The following is a 21,910-nucleotide window of genomic DNA, read 5'->3' on the forward strand; positions in this document are numbered from 1 at the left end:
CCATGCTGTTCTCCTTGGAATGGGCAGAGCTTTTTATTGTCTCGGTCTTCTATTGTGCACTAAGTGGATAACCCATATGTTTACTGTACTGTAGATCTTCACTCTACGGATATTTTTTATGCTACTTGTGTCTATTTTTAGATTTTATCCTATTTATAAGAGCTGTATCGCACTTTTATGTTCGTATGACCATGCTGTTCTCCTTGGAATGGGCAGAGCTTTTTATTGTCTCGGTCTTCTATTGTGCACTAAGTGGATAACCCATATGTTTACTGTACTGTAGATCTTCACTCTACGGATATTTTTTATGCTACTTGTGTCTATTTTTAGATTTTATCCTATTTATAAGAGCTGTATCGCACTTTTATGTTCGTATGACCGAAATAAAGTTTTCTATGATGGTAACCTCTCAATTGGCGTAATTGCATACTTTTTCCTCAACATTGCTTTGGTCGTGTGTCCAATTATTTAACAAACAGCCAGTTTCCAAACCCTCTCGAGGGCATATTTACTAGCCCCTAACACCACCTGAACATCACTTTTTCTGACGCTCTGGTGGCGTTGCACTCTACCCCATATTTACAAGGTGGGGTTAAGCCACTTAACGTGGCTTAACCCCACCTTGTAAGTATGCCCCATTCCACAGCAGTCTACTGCTGCAAAAGGGCGGACAATGTGTTTAGCAGTGGGCGTTCCACCGCAACACCCATTGCTTTTTGATGCTGCCCCATATTTACAAGGATGCAAGGATGGGACCGTGCCAAAAATTAAATCCAGGTAAAATCTGGTCTTAGGAAAGCGATTTTCGTATTTTTCTCTTTGTGCTGCACACATAGGAACAGCAAATTGCCTTTAAATATTGCTTATATTGTTTATATGCAGGAAGGTGTTCCTTCCTGCACATAAACAATCGCCCTGCAGCAACAGGCACCCTTGCAACGTGGCGCAAGGGTGCCTGTGCTGGCGCTAGGCAGCTTTTTTAGCGCCAGGACTAGAGGAAACGCAGGGGTGCCCTGTATTTTTGTAAGTACGACGCATCCCTGTATTTTGAAAATGTTGGAGCGCGGCGTTGGCAAATTTGGCATTACACCACTCTCCAACATTTTCTTGTACATATCCCCCTCTGTGTGATTATGCTGCCCTCTGCCTCACACATACCACACCCACCCCTGCATGAGATGCCCGTGGTAGGGCCAGAGCCAGGACAAAATCTGGTGTGGACCGACCCTCCTGTGTCTATGTGGAGCCCCTGCCTTGTCAGCCTCTTCGTCTCTACTGTCTTTGCATCTAAGGCTCTCTCTCACACACACATAATATAATATGCCTCTGAGCATCCTCTGTGTGTCTATTTCCACTTACTCCCCCCAGTGTCCTATGCCTCCCTCCTCCTCGGCTCCTCATGAATTCTTCATTGCACTCGGTCACGTGACTGCGGCCTCCATCTCCTTCCATTGACACCTGATCTCTCGTGCACTTCCCACTCAGAGGAATCAATGACACATTGAAGAGGAGTATTTATAGATGTGAGGAAACTTAGCTCAGCAACATCCTCCGTGGGACATTCGCCGCATTTGATTCCACCTTCCTCCTCACATGACACTGTCACCCGCCTTTCTCTTCACCCTTATCCTTTCCATCTCCTGTTCTCCCTCCCACCACTTCCGTTCTCTGTCCATTTTCACCTTCCTTTCCTCTTATCACATTTCGTCAAGTCCCAGGTGAAATTTCCATTATGCTGGCATAATCTTGAGTCATTTCTAGCATTTCGTATTACGCTTGCTATGAGAAAATCCCAAAATGTCACCATTAAGAAACCGTTGCATAATTTCAAGTCTGTTTGCATGAAAATCCTATTGCAGGAGCAATGAATGAATGAATGAATAGATTTAGAAAAGGGGGTGGTGATGAACAGAGTGTCTGAGTTAAACAAACCACTCTTACCCAGTCCAAAGATCAGGGCTTGATCCATCACCGTTATTTATCTCACTGCCCCATCCCAGCTCAGAACCTGGCTATATGCAAATCAGTCTGTCCCTGGCCCAGTGCATCATGGGAACAGGGCAGACTAAACTACCAAGCCAATTCTTCACCAGAAAGGAGACAAGCTACCCGGGACCAGTTTCTGGCATTTCAGCCTTCTTCGGCCCGGCTTGCTTGAGCACGTGTGGCTGCTGCTTGCGGCAGTTTTTAAGCATGAAACGCATCCTCATGTCCAAAATTGACGCAAGACAATTTGATGCTGAACTATAGCATTAAACAACACTTTTGCGTGGTTTTCAAAATTGTACGTAATTACGCAAAAGAAAATGACGCGAATTTCACACACACGCCTTATTCCGCCTCCTGCTCCTGTCTCTTCTCTCCTGTCCCCCTTCTCAGGACCCCCTGCCATCTTCCACTCTGGCAACCCCTTGGGTTCTGGCGAGGACAACTCACGCGAGGAAGATGCAGATTTTTTAAAATGTTTTTAAAGATTGTTATTCAAGTGTCTCTGGTTTGTACATTCGACAGTCAATCACTGAGGGCTCCCCATCCCAGGGGTTTCTTAAGAAAGGAATTCCACCAAGACACAAGGTCGGGCACATCAGATCAGCAGCCTGACAACCAAGCCCTGGCAACTCTCGCCTGTTAACTCCTCATCGGAGGCGCGTGGCTTACTAGGAGGTTTGAGGGTTAGTAAGAGCGATGCCACCTCTTATATCATACCGATCTCGCAGCCTTGGTTTTTTTTCAATAATTAGCAAGAATTTAGCTATCAAAAATAAGCCCAGAGACGCATAGCAAATTGTGAAAACGAGAGGGAGGCGTGGCCTAAAGGGCCAGAACGGCTGACTTTGGAAATAGGGAAACAGGTTTGAGTCCCGGCGTAGGCTCAACATCCCGTGACCCTGTGTGGATTACTTCATCACCCCATGCGTCAAAAACATAAACCTCCCCCAAAAAGAATCTGACAATGTGAAATATACTCTTTTGCTCGTGTAGAATCCTTTAATGACACTGGGACAAGTTCGCCCGATATAAGAATGCTGCATAATAAGTAAATAAATAAATAGGAGGGCTAAACTCCACGAGGTCGAATCCGAGGTCTACTGAAAGTGGATTGTTTCGACTACAGAACAACTGTAAGGAAACTCCGTCAGTAACTGAGCCCTATTGGCTTCCGTCCGCGGTATGGTGTCAGGACAAGTACCCCTCAGGTCGTTAAATACGATTAGAACATTGGAATGTTGGGAGCTCCATTGAAAACAATGGAGTGCTCTGGGCTTTTAATGGCTGGTATAAGCCTGGAGCTCCAACATTCCAATGTTTCTTTGTTCACTGCTCTGGCTGTGAACAAAGGGTTCAGGGAGCCTGAGGGGATTCCAATCCCCTCACGCTCCCAAAAGGCTTTGTTTTTTTTGTTAGAACATTCTGTCCTCTATGACAGAATGTTCTAATAGCCTTATAGCCCTTCGTAGCTGGGCTATACTGCTATTAAAGTCCCTCTCCCTTGTTAAAGGTCCTCGCCTTCGGCTCAAGGCCTTTAACGCTGGAGAGGGCCTTTAATAGCCGGTATAGCCCTCTACGGCGGGCTATAAGGCTATATGAAAGGCGCTACGGGACACTTCTTGTGATAAATGCAACCTCACCTCGCGCCACGCAGTGAGCAACAAATGCATGTATGATGTACCCCCTCGTGTCAATCTTTGTGGCACTGAACATTTTTGTATTTTAATAAACGGGTATTCTCGAAAAAAATCACATGCGGCAGCCTAACCTATTTCACCAAGCATGACATGACATTTTTCACTATACTAATTCAACACTAATCCTCTATGGGTCCCGGAGTAGAGTGCTACTCGCCGAAAAAGCGCTTCGTCGCCTCGCCAGGGGTAGTAAGCGCTATATAAATGCAATTACAATACAACTCGCGCGATGGTGAGAGAGAATTGTTGTGACCATCATGCAGGTGTGCAGGGGAGACGTTTCTGAATTCTCTCTTCCTGCAATGGAGCCACCACGAATATTTAGGACAGAAAAATCCCGGTCTGATCCCCGCTCCCAAGACACCAATGTTAATAGTAATGGAAAAATCATTTCAATAGAGTGATCTTTTTTCAAGCGCGTCTTTCTTCTTGGAGCTTTAAGATATTTAGAGCTTTCTGACCACGCAGATCCACACACGATGCACTCACAACCTATAAATTATGAAATACCAAGAATGTGCCTTTACAGTAATATATGGTGTGTTCAAAAATTAAATGTCAAATATGCCTCTCTCTTCCCAAGAATGGACGTAGGTAAACATGCTTTCACCACTTCATTAAAAATGTAAATAGCCATTGACCCGGAAGGAATTCTGACTGACCAATTAGACTTTGCAAAGACTTACTCAATTTATGAGTTAAAATTGAACTGTCATTTGAATTCTAATGTCTTAATTAGAGGACTCCAAAGCTTTCAACCTACAGAATAATGCGAAGTTCATGATTCCGCACGTGACATTGTGAGTTTTCCCAATTATTTTGAAAAAAATCATTAATGTTGGAATTTTCCCAAAACATACCTGTTTTTTGCAAGCAAAATCTCTCCCCTTTCGAAGTTTCAGGCAAAACGGACCGCACTGTCTGTTTTTTTGCAATCTATGCATCTCACATTGATGCACTATGCATCATACATTCCACACAATCACATTTGCAAACTTCTATCCCCGTATACTTATGTGCAAACTCAGATCTCGTTGAGTTGAAATGTCACAAATTTGAGGAAAGTTGGTATATTTTTACTTGATTTCACCTGTGCTTGACAGCGATGTCCTGCAGGCTCACAGACCTTATACTGCAAGTATTCTGCTGCTGGCTTCTATAGAACAGGCTTCCTTCAGTTTAGACCCCCCCTCCACCCATGACTCTCTGCCCTTTGACCTAGACCACCTGCGGTTCTCCACACATCTCTCCCCTGCCCTCCCCACACCACAGCTGCACACAAGAGGGTCTTCTGTGAGGTGTGACGGAGTAGCGGTGAGGCCCAAGGAGGGAAGCGTGGAGGAGGACGGGAATGGATGAATGAATGAATGAACGTGGAGCATCCATAGAAGCCTGGCTGAGGGCAGAGCTCCCTGCTTACCTTCCAGCAGGGACACGGAGCTGTATTTCTTCTCCAGCTTTCCCAGGACCAGGGACAGAAACTGTCCGGCCTCGAGGTGCTGGGTGTCCTGGTCATACACGACCACAGGCCGCTCGCAGGACAGGTCCACCTGAGACGCGAGGGAGGCGAGACAGACGGAGAAACAGGCAGGGCGGAGAGCGAGAGAGAGAGCGAGAGAGCAGTGGAGGCAGGAAGACAGGGATATACACAGAAAGGTGGAGAGGGGAGGGTGGGAGACAATGGAGGGAGGGAGGGGAGACAAAAACAAGTGAACATCAGTGCTCAGCAAAGGCTCCAATATTCAAAGTCCTCACAAGTAAACATGACTGACCCAGAGGCGCGAGCTCCCTCTGACAGCCCTGCTTCCCCCACCTCTGCTCTCGTGCAGGTAACTGGACTCTCACTCAGTCCCACTTCACACGCCCCACACTCCTCCCTCCTGCACCCTTCGAAGGAGTCTCAGAGTCCAATCTCCAATCTCACACAAGCATGGAATCTCACCGTCTACCGTATTTGGCCTCACACACTCCAAACGAGTCTCACTCACTCTCATTCTCGGCCTCACACACTCCAAACGAGTCTCACTCACTCTCGTTCTCGGCCTCACACACTCCAAACGAGTCTCACTCACTCTCGTTCTCGGCCTCACACACTCCAAACGAGTCTCACTCACTCTCGTTCTCGGCCTCACACACTCCAAACGAGTCTCACTCACTCTCCGCCTCACACACTCCAAACGAGTCTCACTCACTCTCGTTCTCGGCCTCACAAAATCCAAACGAGTCTCACTCACTCTCGTTCTCGGCCTCACACACTCCAACCGAGTCTCACCCACTCTCATTCTTGGCCTCACACACTCCAAACGAGTCTCACTCACTCTCATTCTCGGCCTCACACACTCCAAACGAGTCTCACTCACTCTCATTCTCGGCCTCACACACTTCAGACAAGTCTCACTCAGCCCAGTCCGCGGTCTCACACTATTGAGTATCACTCAATCCAGCCAATGACCTCACACGCTAGAAAAGAGTCTCAAGCAGCTTAATCTCCTGCCTCACCTTTTCACTCAGTCCAGTCCCTGAACTCACACACATCAACGGAGTCCCTCAGTCAAAACACACTTCAGTGGAGTCTCACTCATTTCCATCCATGGCCGCACACACTTCAGCACTGTCACTCATTACCCACACTGCTGCCTCCTTCACTTTGACGAATGGTCACTCATTCCACATGCCACTCTTTCTTACACTTTAATGATGGGGCACTCATACCACATGTCCCCGCCTCCTACACGTCAATGACAAGTCACTCATTCCACATGTCCCCGCCTCCTTCACTCCCATGAAGCATCACCCATGCCACATGCCCCTGTCTCCTACACTTCAGCAAAGGAGCATTCATTCCACATGCCACTGCCTTCTGTACTTCACTGACCGCTGCCTCCTACACTTTGATGAATGGTCACTCATTACCCACACTACTGCCTCCGTCACTTTGACGAATGGTCACTCATGCCACATGCTCCTGCCTCCTTCACTCCGACGAATGGTTACTCATTCCACATGCCACTCTTTCTTACACTTCAATGAAGGGTCACTCATTACCCTCACTACTGCCTCCGTCACTTTGACGAATGGTCACTCATTCCACATGCCACTCTTTCTTACACTTCAATGAAGGGTCACTCACATGCCCCTGCCTCTCACACTCCCATGAAGCATCACTCATTCAAGATGCCATTGCCTTTTACACTTCAATGAGATGTCTCTCATTCAATACATCATTCCTCCTGCACTTCGGTGAAGGGTCACTCAGTCCATATACCCCTGCATCCTTCCCTGCATTAAAGTGTCATTCAGTGCCCGACATTGGAATCATAAACTTCCAATGAATGAGTCACTCATCCCTCATACCACTGATTCCTGCTCTTCAAGAGGGTCACTGATTTCTCATTTCACTCCCGCTACACTTAAATGACGTCGCTCATTCCCCACGTCGCCGCCTCCTACACTTCAGTAGAACACCTCCCTTGCTCCTCCACCTGACTTATACATTCCAATGAAGTGTCCCACATTCAACTCTCCAATGACGTGTCACGCATTCAATACTAGCCTTTCACAATCAGTCTCATGCCTCATGACTGATCAAATACTCAATCTTTGAGGTAGGTATACTAAATGCCCCCATACATGAATGCGTTAGCGGTCGAATGCCCCCGCCCTGACACCAGTTCCCGGATCTCACCTTGGGGTTCATGGGTAACAAGAGCAGCTCCTTGACCAGGCGCTTCCGGGCCAACCTGGAGCCGCACAAGTTGACTGACCCGGTCACGTGGAGGTTGTTGTACTCTCCCGATGTACGGCAGTCGATCACCAGAATCGATTCGCTGTCCTGGCGCAGGATCCCCGCCAGCTGGTGGGCGCCAATGGCCCTGGGGGGCTTCCGGTCGCCACCCATCCTAGGTAAAGAAGTACAGAAGGCTATTGAGATTGGGAACAAGGTTCTGAGCACTCTGAGGTGACGAAAGAGTCATTTTAACCAATCAAAATGACAGAAGAGACACATAACCCGCATCAAGGCATCGGTAGCACAATGTTACCTACCAATAGCTGCCCAACTAGACCTTTTATCAAAATGAAGGAGCTGATGAGGTACTTTATCCACTTCAAGGTATCAAGATAGGTCATACCTTCCTCTTGGTGCCCAACAAGGCCTTTATCCCAAACAGGGAGTTTAGTGAGGCCCCTACCTACTTCAAAACGGTGACTGGAGGAAAGTCACTCACCTCCAAGTGCCAACGACATCCATAACCCACATCAGTGAGTCAGAAGAAGCACTTTAGTAACTTTGAGTTGTCAGTAGAGGATACTTTTCCACCTGTAGATGCCAAATGAGATCCTTCCCAAACCTACAGGTGTTAGTAGAAGACGTTTACCTACCCCAAAGAGCCATATGGGACACTTCACCTACTTCAAAGGTTTAGAACCATGACCACTTTGTGGCTGGGCCCTAGAGCTCCTGCTAGCGTGTGACACACATCAGGAGCCTGCCTTCCAGCCCATGCCAGAAATTCTCAAATCCCCAGAAGAGAAGGCCTCAACAGAACCAACTTAGAGCACCTGACTACCCTGGCCCAGAGTTCTGGCAAGCGGGCCATGAACAAGGTGCTAACAAGGGCTTTTTCTGTTTTTACCAAATTGCCCAACAATATTCTGCGACCCCCAGTTTCCACTGAATCTTGCTGGGCATCCCCCTGTCCATGCAGCCACATATTCTGCCAGCTTACACATAACAGGGCTCCTCATTTCTGCAATCATTAAGTCGGAATAAGGCAGAGGTTTACCAGATGCAGTACCCTTGCTAACCTAGTGGCGGAGCCCAAGTCCTTACCTGCCTGTAAGGAGACAAGACAGTCTTTCTAGGAGTAGGCAGTGAGTCTGTGGGCCAGGCTTCATGAACTAGAATTAGAGTTGGGTTTCTCTGCGATAGAAGAGCAGGTCTGGGACGAAGAGGGGGTAGAGGATATGAACTGACCAAGAAAGCTACCTTCAACCGCAGGAAACGTGAGTGGTGTGTGTTAGAGGGTCAAAAGGGATGGGGCAGAAGAATGCTAATGCTGTGGTCCACACGGAATTAGGATGAGCTAAGTGAAAACTGTTTAAAGAGATATGTGTGGCGTAATGCTAAAAGTAAGATTGTATCGACGTAAATTCTTCTTACGAAAAATGATCAGACAAAACGTTTCCTTATACAATCAGTGAAGATTCAGCCAACGCGTTTCAGTCAGACATGTTGGCCCGAGCTTTTTCAAGGCACTTGTATATGTCGAATATATGTATCTTTGTTGAGCCAATTTTTGCACATTTACTTGAGGTTGACCAAGTAAGTGGCACTCTCTCAGACAAGTATCATCTCGGTATCGATCACAACTGTGTGTTTGTTATTTTTCACTTCGTGTTGTATTTGTGTGTACGCAGTTGTCATGCACTTGTGCACCCCCATTCTTTGGCAGAAGTCTTTTAAACCTATGAAGACACTCTTTCAGTGAAGATACTTAAGAGGTGTTTCTGACAGCTTCTGACGCAGAGACACTCAGTATGGAGTAAGTCAGTTCTGAAGCCATCGGCCCTTGATCCTGGGAGCCTTCACGTGTTTCTGCTCAACACTGTAGGATGGCTGAAGAAGATCCTCATGCTGCATCTATTTGGCACTACCTGGAGTGCCTGGAGAAGAAGTCGGCCTGACTAACTTTTAGTGACTCTAGGCATTGATATGCTTCAGCGAGACCCATTTCAGAAGTTTCAAGGGATAAATACCTTCGCTTATGGAAACATTGAGCTCCACTTCGGTGTTGCCCCAAAACTCCAAGGTCCTGTGTGTAGGTAGAACCATGAGGGTCCACACGTGAAAATCGTGCAATGGAGGAACAATCCACAACTCAGACATCCTTATTTTTCCTTGTGTGGATTGAAGTTCTCAATTGGAGACCAAGTGCCAAATGTATTCATTTTATTAATGCTTTCCGCCCAGTTTGTGTCGCTACAAACCTGATGTAAACCAGCTGAATGTGTTTATTTTGGGGTTCACTTTTCAGCACATAACATGCTTTGTGCTGGAAAGTATTACCAAAGTAATGCAAAGTAGCACTTTGCACTGCTTTGCATCAAGAGGCATACAATGGGTGGTACTTGGGTATTTCCTATGGGCTTTGGTGCAAATCCCTATCTAAAAACACTGGTAGACGGGGTTTTATTTTACATCTCCTTGAGACAGATAGAACATTAGAGAAAAGTTTTATTTTCTCAAAAATGTCTAACTTTTCATGTGGGCTGTTTATTTTGCGCAGTTAGTCACTCTTTTGTTGTTTATTAGTGCTTATCAGGGGAAGAGGAGTGACTCCTAACCCTACCTCTCTTGTTGTTTAAATATATGTTCTATAAAACACACATACAAGCTATAAACATGTTAAACTATAACTAAGCATAGACTTTCTGCTGAAAGGCTCCCCTTCCAGTACAACACCTATGTTTGATATCAAGCACACACCCTCGCACTAGGGAGCACGGGTGTGTGTATTTGTACAAGGCAACCTAAAGTACGCCAGTGCAGGAAGAGTGATAACTAGCGCCATATGTTAGTAGAGCTGGCACTTTTCTGCTCTCCCTTTCACGCAGTGCAGTACAGCACAACAACTTTGGTTTCTGCATTGCGTTGCTTGAATTCTTTATAGATTTGCCCACATGTTGGTAAGAACCAACTAATTTGGGTGGGTGACACGAGCTGCCTTCACGGACTTCCTAGGGTGATCCGAAGTTGACACTACTAACTGATGCCCTCACTAAAAACCCTGGGCCTCATTTATGAAAAGTGACGCATCGCTGCGTGAAAACAGCGATGCGTCACTTTTCACTGCGCCCTCCTTTCGACACCAATGATGCGTCATATTTACAAAATGACGCATCATGGCGCAAGGAGTTAAAGATATGTCAGTGTTTCTGACGTACCTGTATGGCGCAAAAGTGATGCATTGTTGGAGTGTGTCACAAAAGTGACGCAACTCCAGCAATGTGTCCTTTCACATGGGGCAAGCCCCATTTTAAAGGGCCTGCGTCAATCTTACGCCTTCTGTGAGGCAGGCGTAAGAAATTGACGCATTTGCGTCCTAGAATCCTATAGATTTCACTGCGTCACTTCTATGACCCTTTCTTGCGTCAGAACGCTCCCCTGCATACATAATACCTGGCGCAGGTATAATGTAGCGCAGGGATTTACAAAGTGACGCATCTACCTAGATGCGTCACTTTGTAAATATGGTGCACAAGGCAAATTTTTTATGCTGCTGGTGCGTCACAAAAAGTGGCGCACCAGCGGCGTAAAAGTGACGCACGGCCTCATAAATGAGGCCCCCTGCTGTGGCCTGGCATTCTTCCTTAGCCCTGGAAACCTCTTGAACTATCAGGCAACCGCTGTTTGCCAAACCCGTTCTACTCAGCGTTCCTCAATCCATTGCCCTGGTTCTTAGTTTTCCAAGGTGCAGAGTCATGTTTATATTTATCTGAATATTAAAACATCATTTGCAAGGTTACTGATGATCATGGTTGAGGTTTTTAAGGTTTTTTGAATTTCATGCTAATTTTAGGAAGTCCTATCTGAAATATAATAAATGCATGTATTTATCACCGTTTTAGGAGTGCTTGTGTGCACCACTTAGGCTTTTAGACCATGTCACACAATGACTGAAGTCTTTGCTTTGTGTTTTTGCATTCAAAGGATTGGGCGCTGTTCACTGCTCTTAATGTGCTCAAGTGTATGATTAACCAGGCCTCTGGTTTCCACCGAGGGGTTGCTACCCTGCTGGAACCGGGACTTGGGTATTTAGCATTCGAATTGTTCTGAAGCAGTCAAAGTCAACACCACCTAACAAGGTTGAATTCCTCCAAAGAGCTTTAATGCAAGTGAATCATCAGATATCAACAGATCGCCTCAGTGATAACTGATCTGTACTAAAAGTTTAAATGAAAGGAGATTTCCTCAGTGTCCATTGAAGACCTGGGTCTGGTCCACAAGGGTAGTCTGTGTTTGACCTCATGGTCACAGGTTCAAATCTCAGTGGGTCCACGCAGCCTCTCGTCCTTACTGAGGTCGATCAAATGAGCACCATTGAGATGGGTAACAATAAACATCTGTTATTCAGTGCCAAGATGCCCCTCTGGGGGTGAACATGTGCTTTACAAATGCACATGTTAGGTTATGATAGGTACAGTGCTCCTAAGTAAAAAGTGAAAACGGAATGAAAAATTCAGGAACCACATCTGTGTTGTGGAGGCTTGCTATTGAAAGTGCACACAGTTTAACTTTGTTGGAGTGTCACCACCGTCTGTGTCGGTGGCTTTGAAAGTTGCCGCTTCCGGAGCCAGTGATTTGGACCGATGGGTTGCTTCATCGTTGGAAGATGTATTTGGGTATCTGAATTGATCAACTCAGCACTGATCGGCAACTAGTTTCAGTTGGGGGTGTTTGGGGTGTGACACCCCCCAAATAAATGCATTCATGGCTTGAGAGTTGGGCCAGGGAGCCCTGAGTCGGGTCTTGTATGCCTTTGTTGGTTTTGCTTGTCGTCCTTGTTTGACTAAAAGGTTTTAACTTGTTTTTTTTAAAAATCAGGATCTTAAACCGAGGCCCACCGAATGGAAATCAGTGTTGAACCTCCTCATCATGGGAACAGTGTATCCCAAACGTGGTCATCCCTCCAGCCTTCGGCATACTGCTTTTAGTTGGGAAATTTAAAATTTAACCCCCCCTCACATTCCCTCACATTCCCTCCAAAACTCACTGACTAAGCTACGTGATGTGCCAGGGTATGTTATGGTGTTCTGAAGAATTTCATAAAAGTGAAATGTAACAAGGCCGAGAGATGGACTCATGAGCTCTGAACTGTACTAAATGAGCATTGAGACTCGATCAGCATGCACTGCTAAAGTAAAGAAAAACCTTCTTCCTTTCTTGCAGAACAGGCCCAGTGTGTGAGCAGCACAACAAGCTTATGACTCACAAGACGGCCTAGTGAACCTGTACCCAGTTTGCAAAACAAACACCCTGTGGCAGCAGCAGTACAAACTTGCATTGCTCACAAAACATATCATTCTCTGCCAATTTTACTGCAAGCCTTATTACATGCATCTCCTGCTGCTGTCATATCCTGCTGTCCTGCTACAGTCACTCGGAGTCCTGCTGTCACAGTAAGAGCTCCTGCCGCTGTCATAGGACCCGGATCCCCCAGCATGCTCCCCGCTCCCTCCCTATAACCTGACGACCCACATGAGAATCAACAACAGAGATGTGTGTGGGTGTAAAACGGTCATGTTTAATATTTTGACATTTCATAAACATGACAAGGCATTTCAAAATTCATTACATACAGTTATCAAAACAATTTTATTCTTGACTTCCTGATCTTCTTCCGCCAGATTAAGATTCTAATCCTCCAGCACTAAGGGGGCTTCCGGCTCCCCTCTTCCCTGCCGTGCATCCACGCGAGGTGGAACCCACCTGCGCACCATGAGGAGTGGGCCCCCAACCTCTGATCCTTGTCCGCCTTCTCCAGGGGCCCACCCTCCGACCACCAGGCTGACCAGGAACCCAGGAGGCTCGTAACCTGTCGCCCTAGCCTCCCCAGCCGGGGCCCTATTTCACAGCGGAGAGCTTACCGTCTCCCCCCTCAGTGCTAGCCTAGGGAGTACGCAAGGCGGACTCCCGTCCATTCCGTCTGTCAATTGTACTGTTTCAAGGTCTTTCTACCGCAACACGCCCCTCCAATCCACTGAGCTAAAGGGACGGGTGGGTGGGAGTTTAAAACCATACAAAGGGGCTGTAGGAGGGGGACGCTTCTGGGAGGCCGCCACGATCCGGTGCGACAGAGGAAGGAGAGGCCGGGGTCCCTGCCCCTAGCACCTAAATAGGTCACCAGACTCCGCCCTCTGTCGCACCGGAAGTGCGTCCTCCTGCCCCAGAAGTGATAAGTGGCCGGTCGCCCATTGGAGCAGACCGGCCGCCCCTATCTAGATCAGGTAGGGGGCGGGGGCCGGGCCCTAAGTGGGCGCTTGCCGATGCTCTGCTCGCGCTTGGCATAGGACCCGGATCCCCCAGCATGCTCCCCGCTCCCTCCCTATAACCTGACGACCCACATGAGAATCAACAACAGAGATTTGTGTGGGTGTAAAACGGCCATGTTTAATATTTTGACATTTCATAAACATGACAAGGCATTTCAAAATTCATTACATACAGTTATCAACACAATTTTATTCTTGACTTCCTGATCTTCTTCCGCCAGATTAAGATTCTAATCCTCCAGCACTAAGGGGGCTTCAGGCTCCCCTCTTCCCTGCCGTGCATCCACGCGAGGTGGAACCCACCTGCGCCCCATGAGGAGTGGGCCCCCAACCTCTGATCCTTGTCCGCCTTCTCCAGGGGCCCACCCTCCGACCACCAGGCTGACCAGGAACCCAGGAGGCTCGTAACCTGTCGCCCTAGCCTCCCCAGCCGGGGCCCTATTTCACAGCGGAGAGCTTACCGTCTCCCCCCTCAGTGCTAGCCTAGGGAGTACGCAAGGCGGACTCCTGTCCATTCCGTCGGTCAATTGTACTATTCCAAGGTCTTTCTACCGCCACAAAGGTGATCCGGGCCCACAGGCCCCGGACGAGGGGATCGAGAAAGTTTAAAACTAGTTTAAAACTATACAAAGGGGCTGTAGGAGGGGGACGCTTCTGGGAGGCCGCCACGATCCGGTGCGACAGAGGAAGGAGAGGCCGGGGTCCCTGCCCCTAGCACCTAAATAGGTCACCAGGCTCCGCCCTCTGTCGCACCGGAAGTGCGTCCTCCTGCCCCGGAAGTGATAAGCGGCCGGTCGCCCATTGGGGCAGACCGGCCGCCCCTATCTAGCAGGGCCGGCCTTAGGCATGTGCAAGCTGTGCACCTGCACAGGGCCACCAAATCCGAGGGGCCACCACATCAATATATATCCTTAATATAATAATCCTCTGAGGATTGATACATATTTGTGTGGGGGCCCCTGGCAGGGATTTGGTGGCCTCTGGCTCTATACAACTTCCAAACACCCTGACCCCCCTCTTCACTGGCCTCCACACTCCGCCTCACCCGGACCCCCTCTTCCGGGGCCCCCTACCTACGCTCCCTGCCCAGGGCCACCATGAACCTAGAGCCGCCCCTGTATCTAGATAAGGTAGGGGGCGGGGGCCGGGGGGCCGGGCCCTAAGTGCGCGTTTGCCGATGCTCTGCTCGCGCTTGGCATATCCTGCTTTCCTGACAGTCACTTGGAGAACAGCAGCAGGACTCCTGCTGTCACTATAAGAACTCCTGCCATTGTCATATCCTGACAGTGCTGCCACAGCCCCCCCCCCCCCAGAGTCCTGCTGTCCCTGTAGGTACTCCTGCTGCTGTCACTGTCATATCCAGCCAGTCCTGCAGTCACTCAGAGTCCTGCTGCCACTCTCTGATACTCTCACTGAGCCCTGGTACCAATGCCAACAGTCCCTACCGCTGCCACTCTCTGCCCCGCCGGCTTTCATAACGTTTGAGGGCAATGACCTCCTACTTACACTTCTCACACACCTTTACCCCCCTTACAATCTCTCTCCTCCCTTTAATGCCCTCCCACTTACCCTTCTCACACACCTTTACCCCCCTTACAATCTCTCTCCTCCCTTTAATGCCCTCCTACTTACCCTTCTCACACACCTATACCCCCTTGCAATCTCTCTCCTCCCATTAATGCCCTCCTACTTACCCTTCTCACACACCTTTACCCCCCTTACAATCTCTCTCCTCCCATTAATGCCCTCCTACTTACCCTTCTCACACACCTATACCCCCTTACAATCTCTCTCCTCCCTTTAATGCCCTCCTACTTACCCTTCTCACACACCTATACCCCCTTGCAATCTCTCTCCTCCCTTTAATGCCCTCCTACCTACCCTTCTCACACACCTATACCCCCGTACAATCTCTCTCCTCCCATTAATGCCCTCCTACTTACCCTTCTCACACACCTATACCCCCTTGCAATCTCTCTCCTCCCTTTAATGCCCTCCCACTTACCCTTCTCACACACCTTTACCCCCTTGCAATCTCTCTCCTCCCTTTAATGCCCTCCTACTTACCCTTTTCACACACCTTTACCCCCTTACAGTCTCTCTCCTCCCTTTAATGCCCTCCCACTTACCCTTCTCACACACCTTTACCCCCTTGCAGTCTCTCTTCTCCCTTTAATGCCCTCCTACTTACCCTTCTCACACACCTTTACCCCCTTGCAGTCTCTCTCCTCCCTTTAATGCCCTCCTACTTACCCTTCTCCCACACCTTTACCCCCTTGCAGTCCCTCTCCTCCCTTTAATGCCCTCCTACTTACCCTTCTCACACACCTTTACCCCCTTGCAGTCTCTCTCCTCCCTTTAATGCCCTCCTACTTACCCTTCTCACACACCTATACCCCCTTACAATCTCTCTCCTCCCATTAATGCCCTCTTACTTACCCTTCTCACACACCTATACCCCCGTACAGTCTCTCTCCTCCCTTTAATGCCCTCCCACTTACCCTTCTCGCACACCTTTACCCCTTACAATCTCTCTCCTCCCTTTAATGCCCTCCCACTTACCCTTCTCGCACACCTATACCCCCTTGCAGTCTCTCTCCTCCCCTTAATGCCCTCCTACTTACCCTTCTCACACACCTTTACCCCCTTGCAGTCTCTCTCCTCCCCTTAATGCCCTCCCACTTACCCTTCTCGCACACCTTTACCCCCTTGCAGTCTCTCTCCTCCCTTTAATGCCCTCCCACTTACCCTTCTCGCACACCTTTACCCCCTTGCAGTCTCTCTCCTCCCTTTAATGCCCTCCTACTTACCCTTCTCGCACACCTTTACCCCCTTGCAGTCTCTCTCCTCCCTTTAATGCCCTCCTACTTACCGTTCTCGCACACCTTTACCCCCTTGCAGTCTCTCTCCTCCCTTTAATGCCCTCCCACTTACCCTTCTCGCACACCTTTACCCCCTTGCAGTCTCTCTCCTCCCTTTAATGCCCTCCTACTTACCCTTCTCGCACACCTTTACCCCCTTGCAGTCTCTCTCCTCCCTTTAATGCCCTCCCACTTACCCTTCTCGCACACCTTTACCCCCTTGCAGTCTCTCTCCTCCCTTTAATGCCCTCCCACTTACCCTTCTCGCACACCTTTACCCCCTTGCAGTCTCTCTCCTCCCCTTAATGCCCTCCTACTTACCCTTCTCGCACACCTTTACCCCCTTGCAATCTCTCTCCTCCCTTTAATGCCCTCCTACTTACCCTTCTCGCACACCTTTACCCCCTTGCAGTCTCTCTCCTCCCCTTAATGCCCTCCTACTTACCCTTCTCGCACACCTTTACCCCCTTGCAGTCTCTCTCCTCCCCTTAATGCCCTCCTACTTACCCTTCTCGCACACCTTTACCCCCTTGCAGTCTCTCTCCTCCCTTTAATGCCCTCCTACTTACCCTTCTCACACACCTTTACCCCTTGCAGTCTCTCTCCTCCCTTTAATGCCCTCCTACTTACCCTTCTCGCACACCTTTACCCCCTTGCAGTCTCTCTCCTCCCTTTAATGCCCCTCCTTCTCGCTGTTTCTTACATGGACGTTCACTATTTTCCTCTCACAGTGAGACACACGACAAAGAGGGCTCGTTCCTGACACTCCTCTCCCTTTCACCAGTGAAACTGTGCACAACGGTCCTTTTCAGACTCACACTGGTGAAGCAAAACTGTGCCCACAGTAGGGAACATCTAATGGCAGGTTCTGCCAGTGAGGTAGAATTGTAGACTCAAATCAACGCCGCCACAATTTTACGATGATGAAATATGGATGTTTAGTTGTGAAAACGAAGTCATTTAAGTGTTTGGGCAATTTACAAAATCATTGTGTTCGTGCGTCCGGGAACAGCTGTGTTGCCCTTGGGTGACTGTTACTGGGGCCGAGAGCAGCCCAGCCACAAACTTACTGCCGCGAGACCTGCACACATATGACAACCTCCTCGTATTTTGTTGCCGTTTTTATATCGCGCGAACTCGACCCGAAGGTATTGGAGCGCTTTGCATGACCACTAGTTGCTTCATAAAAGGACGCATTCATTTCTATGATCACAGGGAAATTGAGTGAGTCGGCAGCTCTGGCTGTTACGCCACATCCTCTCCCTTTGTGATGCCAGCCTCTTATGTGCGCGCCTAGCACTTGTGATGCCAGCGTGGTATGTGCGCGCCTATCACTTGTGATGCCAGCCTCGTGTGTGCGCGCCTAGCACTTGTGATGCCAGCCTCGTGTGTGCGGGCCTAGCACTTGTGATGCCAGCCTCGTATGTGCGCGCCTAGCACTTGTGATGTCAGCCTCGTATGTGCGGGCCTAGCACTTGTGATGTCAGCCTCGTATAAGCGGGTCTAGCACTTGTGATGCCAGCGTCGTATAAGCGGGTCTAGCACTTGTGATGCCAGCCTCTTATGTGCGCGCCTAGCACTTGTGATGCCAGCGTGGTATGTGCGCGCCTAGCACTTGTGATGCCAGCGTCGTATGTGCGCGCCTAGCACTTGTGATGCCAGCGTCGTATGTGCGCGCCTAGCACTTGTGATGCGAGCCTTGTATGTGCGCGCCTAGCACTTGTGATGCCAGCGTCGTATGTGCGCGCCTAGCACTTGTGATGCCAGCGTCGTATGTGCGCGCCTAGCACTTGTGATGCGAGCCTTGTATGTGCGCGCCTAGCACTTGTGATGCCAGCGTGGTATGTGCGCGCCTAACACTTGTGATGCCAGCCTCGTGTGTGCGCGCCTAGCACTTGTGATGCCAGCCTCGTATGTGCGGGCCTAGCACTTGTGATGCCAGCGTCGTATAAGCGGGTCTAGCACTTGTGATGCCAGCCTCGTATGTGTGCGCCTAGCACTTGTGATGTCAGCCTCGTATGTACGGGCCTAGCACTTGTGATGCCAGCGTCGTATAAGCGGGTCTAGCACTTGTGATGCCAGCCTCTTATGTGCGCGCCTAGCACTTGTGATGCCAGCGTGGTATGTGCGCGCCTAGCACTTGTGATGCCAGCGTCGTATGTGCGCGCCTAGCACTTGTGATGCCAGCGTCGTATGTGCGCGCCTAGCACTTGTGATGCGAGCCTTGTATGTGTGCGCCTAGCACTTGTGATGCCAGCGTCGTATGTGCGCGCCTAGCACTTGTGATGCCAGCGTCGTATGTGCGCGCCTAGCACTTGTGATGCGAGCCTTGTATGTGCGCGCCTAGCACTTGTGATGCCAGCGTCGTATAAGCGGGTCTAGCACTTGTGATGCCAGCCTCGTATGTGCGCGCCTAGCACTTGTGATGTCAGCCTCGTATGTGCGGGCCTAGCACTTGTGATGCCAGCGTCGTATAAGCGGGTCTAGCACTTGTGATGCTAGCCTCTTATGTGCGCGCCTAGCACTTGTGATGCCAGCGTCGTATGTGCGCGCCTAGCACTTGTGATGCCAGCGTCGTATGTGCGCGCCTAGCACTTGTGATGCCAGCGTCGTATGTGCGCGCCTAGCACTTGTGATGCGAGCCTCGTATGTGCGGGCCTAGCACTTGTGTTGCAGCAAGCCTCGTATGTGCTCGCCTTGCACTTGTGATGCCAGCCTCGTATGTGCGCGCCTTGCACTTGTGATGCCAGCGTCGTATGTGCGCGCCTAGCACTTGTGATGCAAGCCTCGTATGTGCGCGCCTTGCACTTGTGATGCCAGCCTCGTATGTGCGCGCCTTGCACTTGTGATGCCAGCGTCGTATGTGCGCGCCTAACACTTGTGATGCCAGCCTCGTATGTGCGGGCCTAGCACTTGTGATGCCAGCCTCGTATGTGCGCGCCTAGCACTTGTGATGTCAGCCTCGTATGTGCGGGCCTAGCACTTGTGATGCCAGCGTCGTATAAGCGGGTCTAGCACTTGTGATGCCAGCCTCTTATGTGCGCGCCTAGCACTTGTGATGCCAGCGTGGTATGTGCGCGCCTAGCACTTGTGATGCCAGCGTCGTATGTGCGCGCCTAGCACTTGTGATGCCAGCGTCGTATGTGCGCGCCTAGCACTTGTGATGCGAGCCTTGTATGTGCGCGCCTAGCACTTGTGATGCCAGCGTCGTATGTGCGCGCCTAGCACTTGTGATACCAGCGTCGTATGTGCGCGCCTAGCACTTGTGATGCCAGCCTTGTATGTGCGCGCCTAGCACTTGTGATGCCAGCCTCGTATGTGCGCGCCTAGCACTTGTGATGCCAGCCTCGTATGTGCGCGCCTAGCACTTGTGATGCCAGCGTCGTATAAGCGGGTCTAGCACTTGTGATGCCAGCCTCGTATGTGCGCGCCTAGCACTTGTGATGTCAGCCTCGTATGTGCGGGCCTAGCACTTGTGATGCCAGCGTCGTATAAGCGGGTCTAGCACTTGTGATGCCAGCCTCGTATGTGCGCGCCTAGCACTTGTGATGTCAGCCTCGTATGTGCGCGCCTAGCACTTGTGATGCCAGCGTCGTATAAGCGGGTCTAGCACTTGTGATGCTAGCCTCTTATGTGCGCGCCTAGCACTTGTGATGCCAGCGTCGTATGTGCGCGCCTAGCACTTGTGATGCCAGCGTCGTATGTGCGCGCCTAGCACTTGTGATGCCAGCGTCGTATGTGCGCGCCTAGCACTTGTGATGCGAGCCTTGTATGTGCGGGCCTAGCACTTGTGTTGCAGCAAGCCTCGTATGTGCTCGCCTTGCACTTGTGATGCCAGCCTCGTATGTGCGCGCCTTGCACTTGTGATGCCAGCGTCGTATGTGCGCGCCTAGCACTTGTGATGCCAGCGTCGTATGTGCGCGCCTAGCACTTGTGATGCGAGCTTGTATGTGCGCGCCTAGCACTTGTGATGCCAGCGTCGTATGTGTGCACCTAGCACTTGTGATGCCAGCGTCGTATGTGCGCGCCTAGCACTTGTGATGCGAACCTTGTATGTGCGCGCCTAGCACTTGTGATGCCAGCGTCGTATGTGCGCGCCTAGCACTTGTGATGCCAGCGTCGTATGTGCGCGCCTAGCACTTGTGATGCCAGCGTCGTATGTGCGCGCCTAGCACTTGTGATGCGAGCCTTGTATGTGCGCGCCTAGCACTTGTGATGCCAGCGTCATATGTGCGCATCTAGCACTTGTGATGCCAGCGTCGTATGTGCGCGCCTAGCACTTGTGATGCGAGCCTTGTATGTGCGCGCCTAGCACTTGTGATGCCAGCGTCGTATGTGCGCGCCTAGCACTTGTGATGCCAGCGTCGTATGTGCGCGCCTAGCACTTGTGATGCGAGCCTTGTATGTGCGGGCCTAGCACTTGTGTTGCCAGCCTCGTATGTGCGCGCCTTGCACTTGTGATGCCAGCGTCGTATGTGCGCGCCTAACACTTGTGATGCCAGCGTCGTATGTGCGGGCCTAGCACTTGTGATGCCAGCGTCGTATATGTGCGCGCCTAGCACTTGTGATGCCAGCGTCGTATGTGCGCGCCTAGCACTTGTGATGCCAGCGTCGTATGTGCGCGCCTAGCACTTGTGATGCGAGCCTTGTATGTGCGGGCCTAGCACTTGTGTTGCAGCAAGCCTCGTATGTGCTCGCCTTGCACTTGTGATGCGAGCCTCGTATGTGCGCGCCTTGCACTTGTGATGCCAGCGTCGTATGTGCGCGCCTAGCACTTGTGATGCCAGCCTCGTATGTGCGCGCCTTGCACTTGTGATGCCAGCGTCGTATGTGCGCGCCTAACACTTGTGATGCCAGCCTCGTATGTGCGGGCCTAGCACTTGTGATGCCAGCGTGGTATGTGCGCGCCTAACACTTGTGATGCCAGCGTCGTATAAGCGGGTCTAGCACTTGTGATGCCAGCCTCGTATGTGCTCGCCTTGCACTTGTGATGCCAGCGAGGTATGTGCGCGCCTAGCACTTGTGATGCTAGCCTCGTGTGTGTGCGCCTAGCACTTGTGATGCCAGCGTCGTATGTGCACGCCTTGCACTTGTGATGCCAGCCTCTTATGTGCGTGCCTAGCACTGGTGATGCCAGCGTCGTATGTGCGCGCCTAGCACTTGTGATGCGAGCCTTGTATGTGCGCGCCTAGCACTTGTGATGCCAGCGTCGTATAAGCGGGTCTAGCACTTGTGATGCCAGCCTCGTATGTGCGCGCCTAGCACTTGTGATGTCAGCCTCGTATGTGCGGGTCTAGCACTTGTGATGCC

At 50.3% G+C, this 21,910-nt stretch overlaps 1 protein-coding gene across 1 annotated transcript in view; it reads right to left on the reverse strand.

Annotated features, from left to right (window-relative positions):
• The window catches only part of LOC147701491 (dual specificity protein phosphatase 8-like), a 47,097-nt gene that overhangs the window by 17,502 nt on the left and 7,685 nt on the right, over positions 1 to 21,910 (reverse strand). Inside the window, exons 2-3 of the mRNA XM_086930183.1 lie at positions 7,372 to 7,585; positions 5,107 to 5,236 (exon numbers count right to left, since the gene is read on the reverse strand). Coding sequence (XP_086786309.1) covers positions 5,107 to 5,236; positions 7,372 to 7,584 — 343 coding nt within the window. The 5' untranslated portion in view covers position 7,585. The remainder of the gene's footprint in view (positions 1 to 5,106; positions 5,237 to 7,371; positions 7,586 to 21,910) is intronic.

This window comes from Lissotriton vulgaris, chromosome 7 (assembly GCF_964263255.1).
Source record: "Lissotriton vulgaris chromosome 7, aLisVul1.2, whole genome shotgun sequence".
Taxonomy (NCBI): domain Eukaryota; kingdom Metazoa; phylum Chordata; class Amphibia; order Caudata; family Salamandridae; genus Lissotriton; species Lissotriton vulgaris.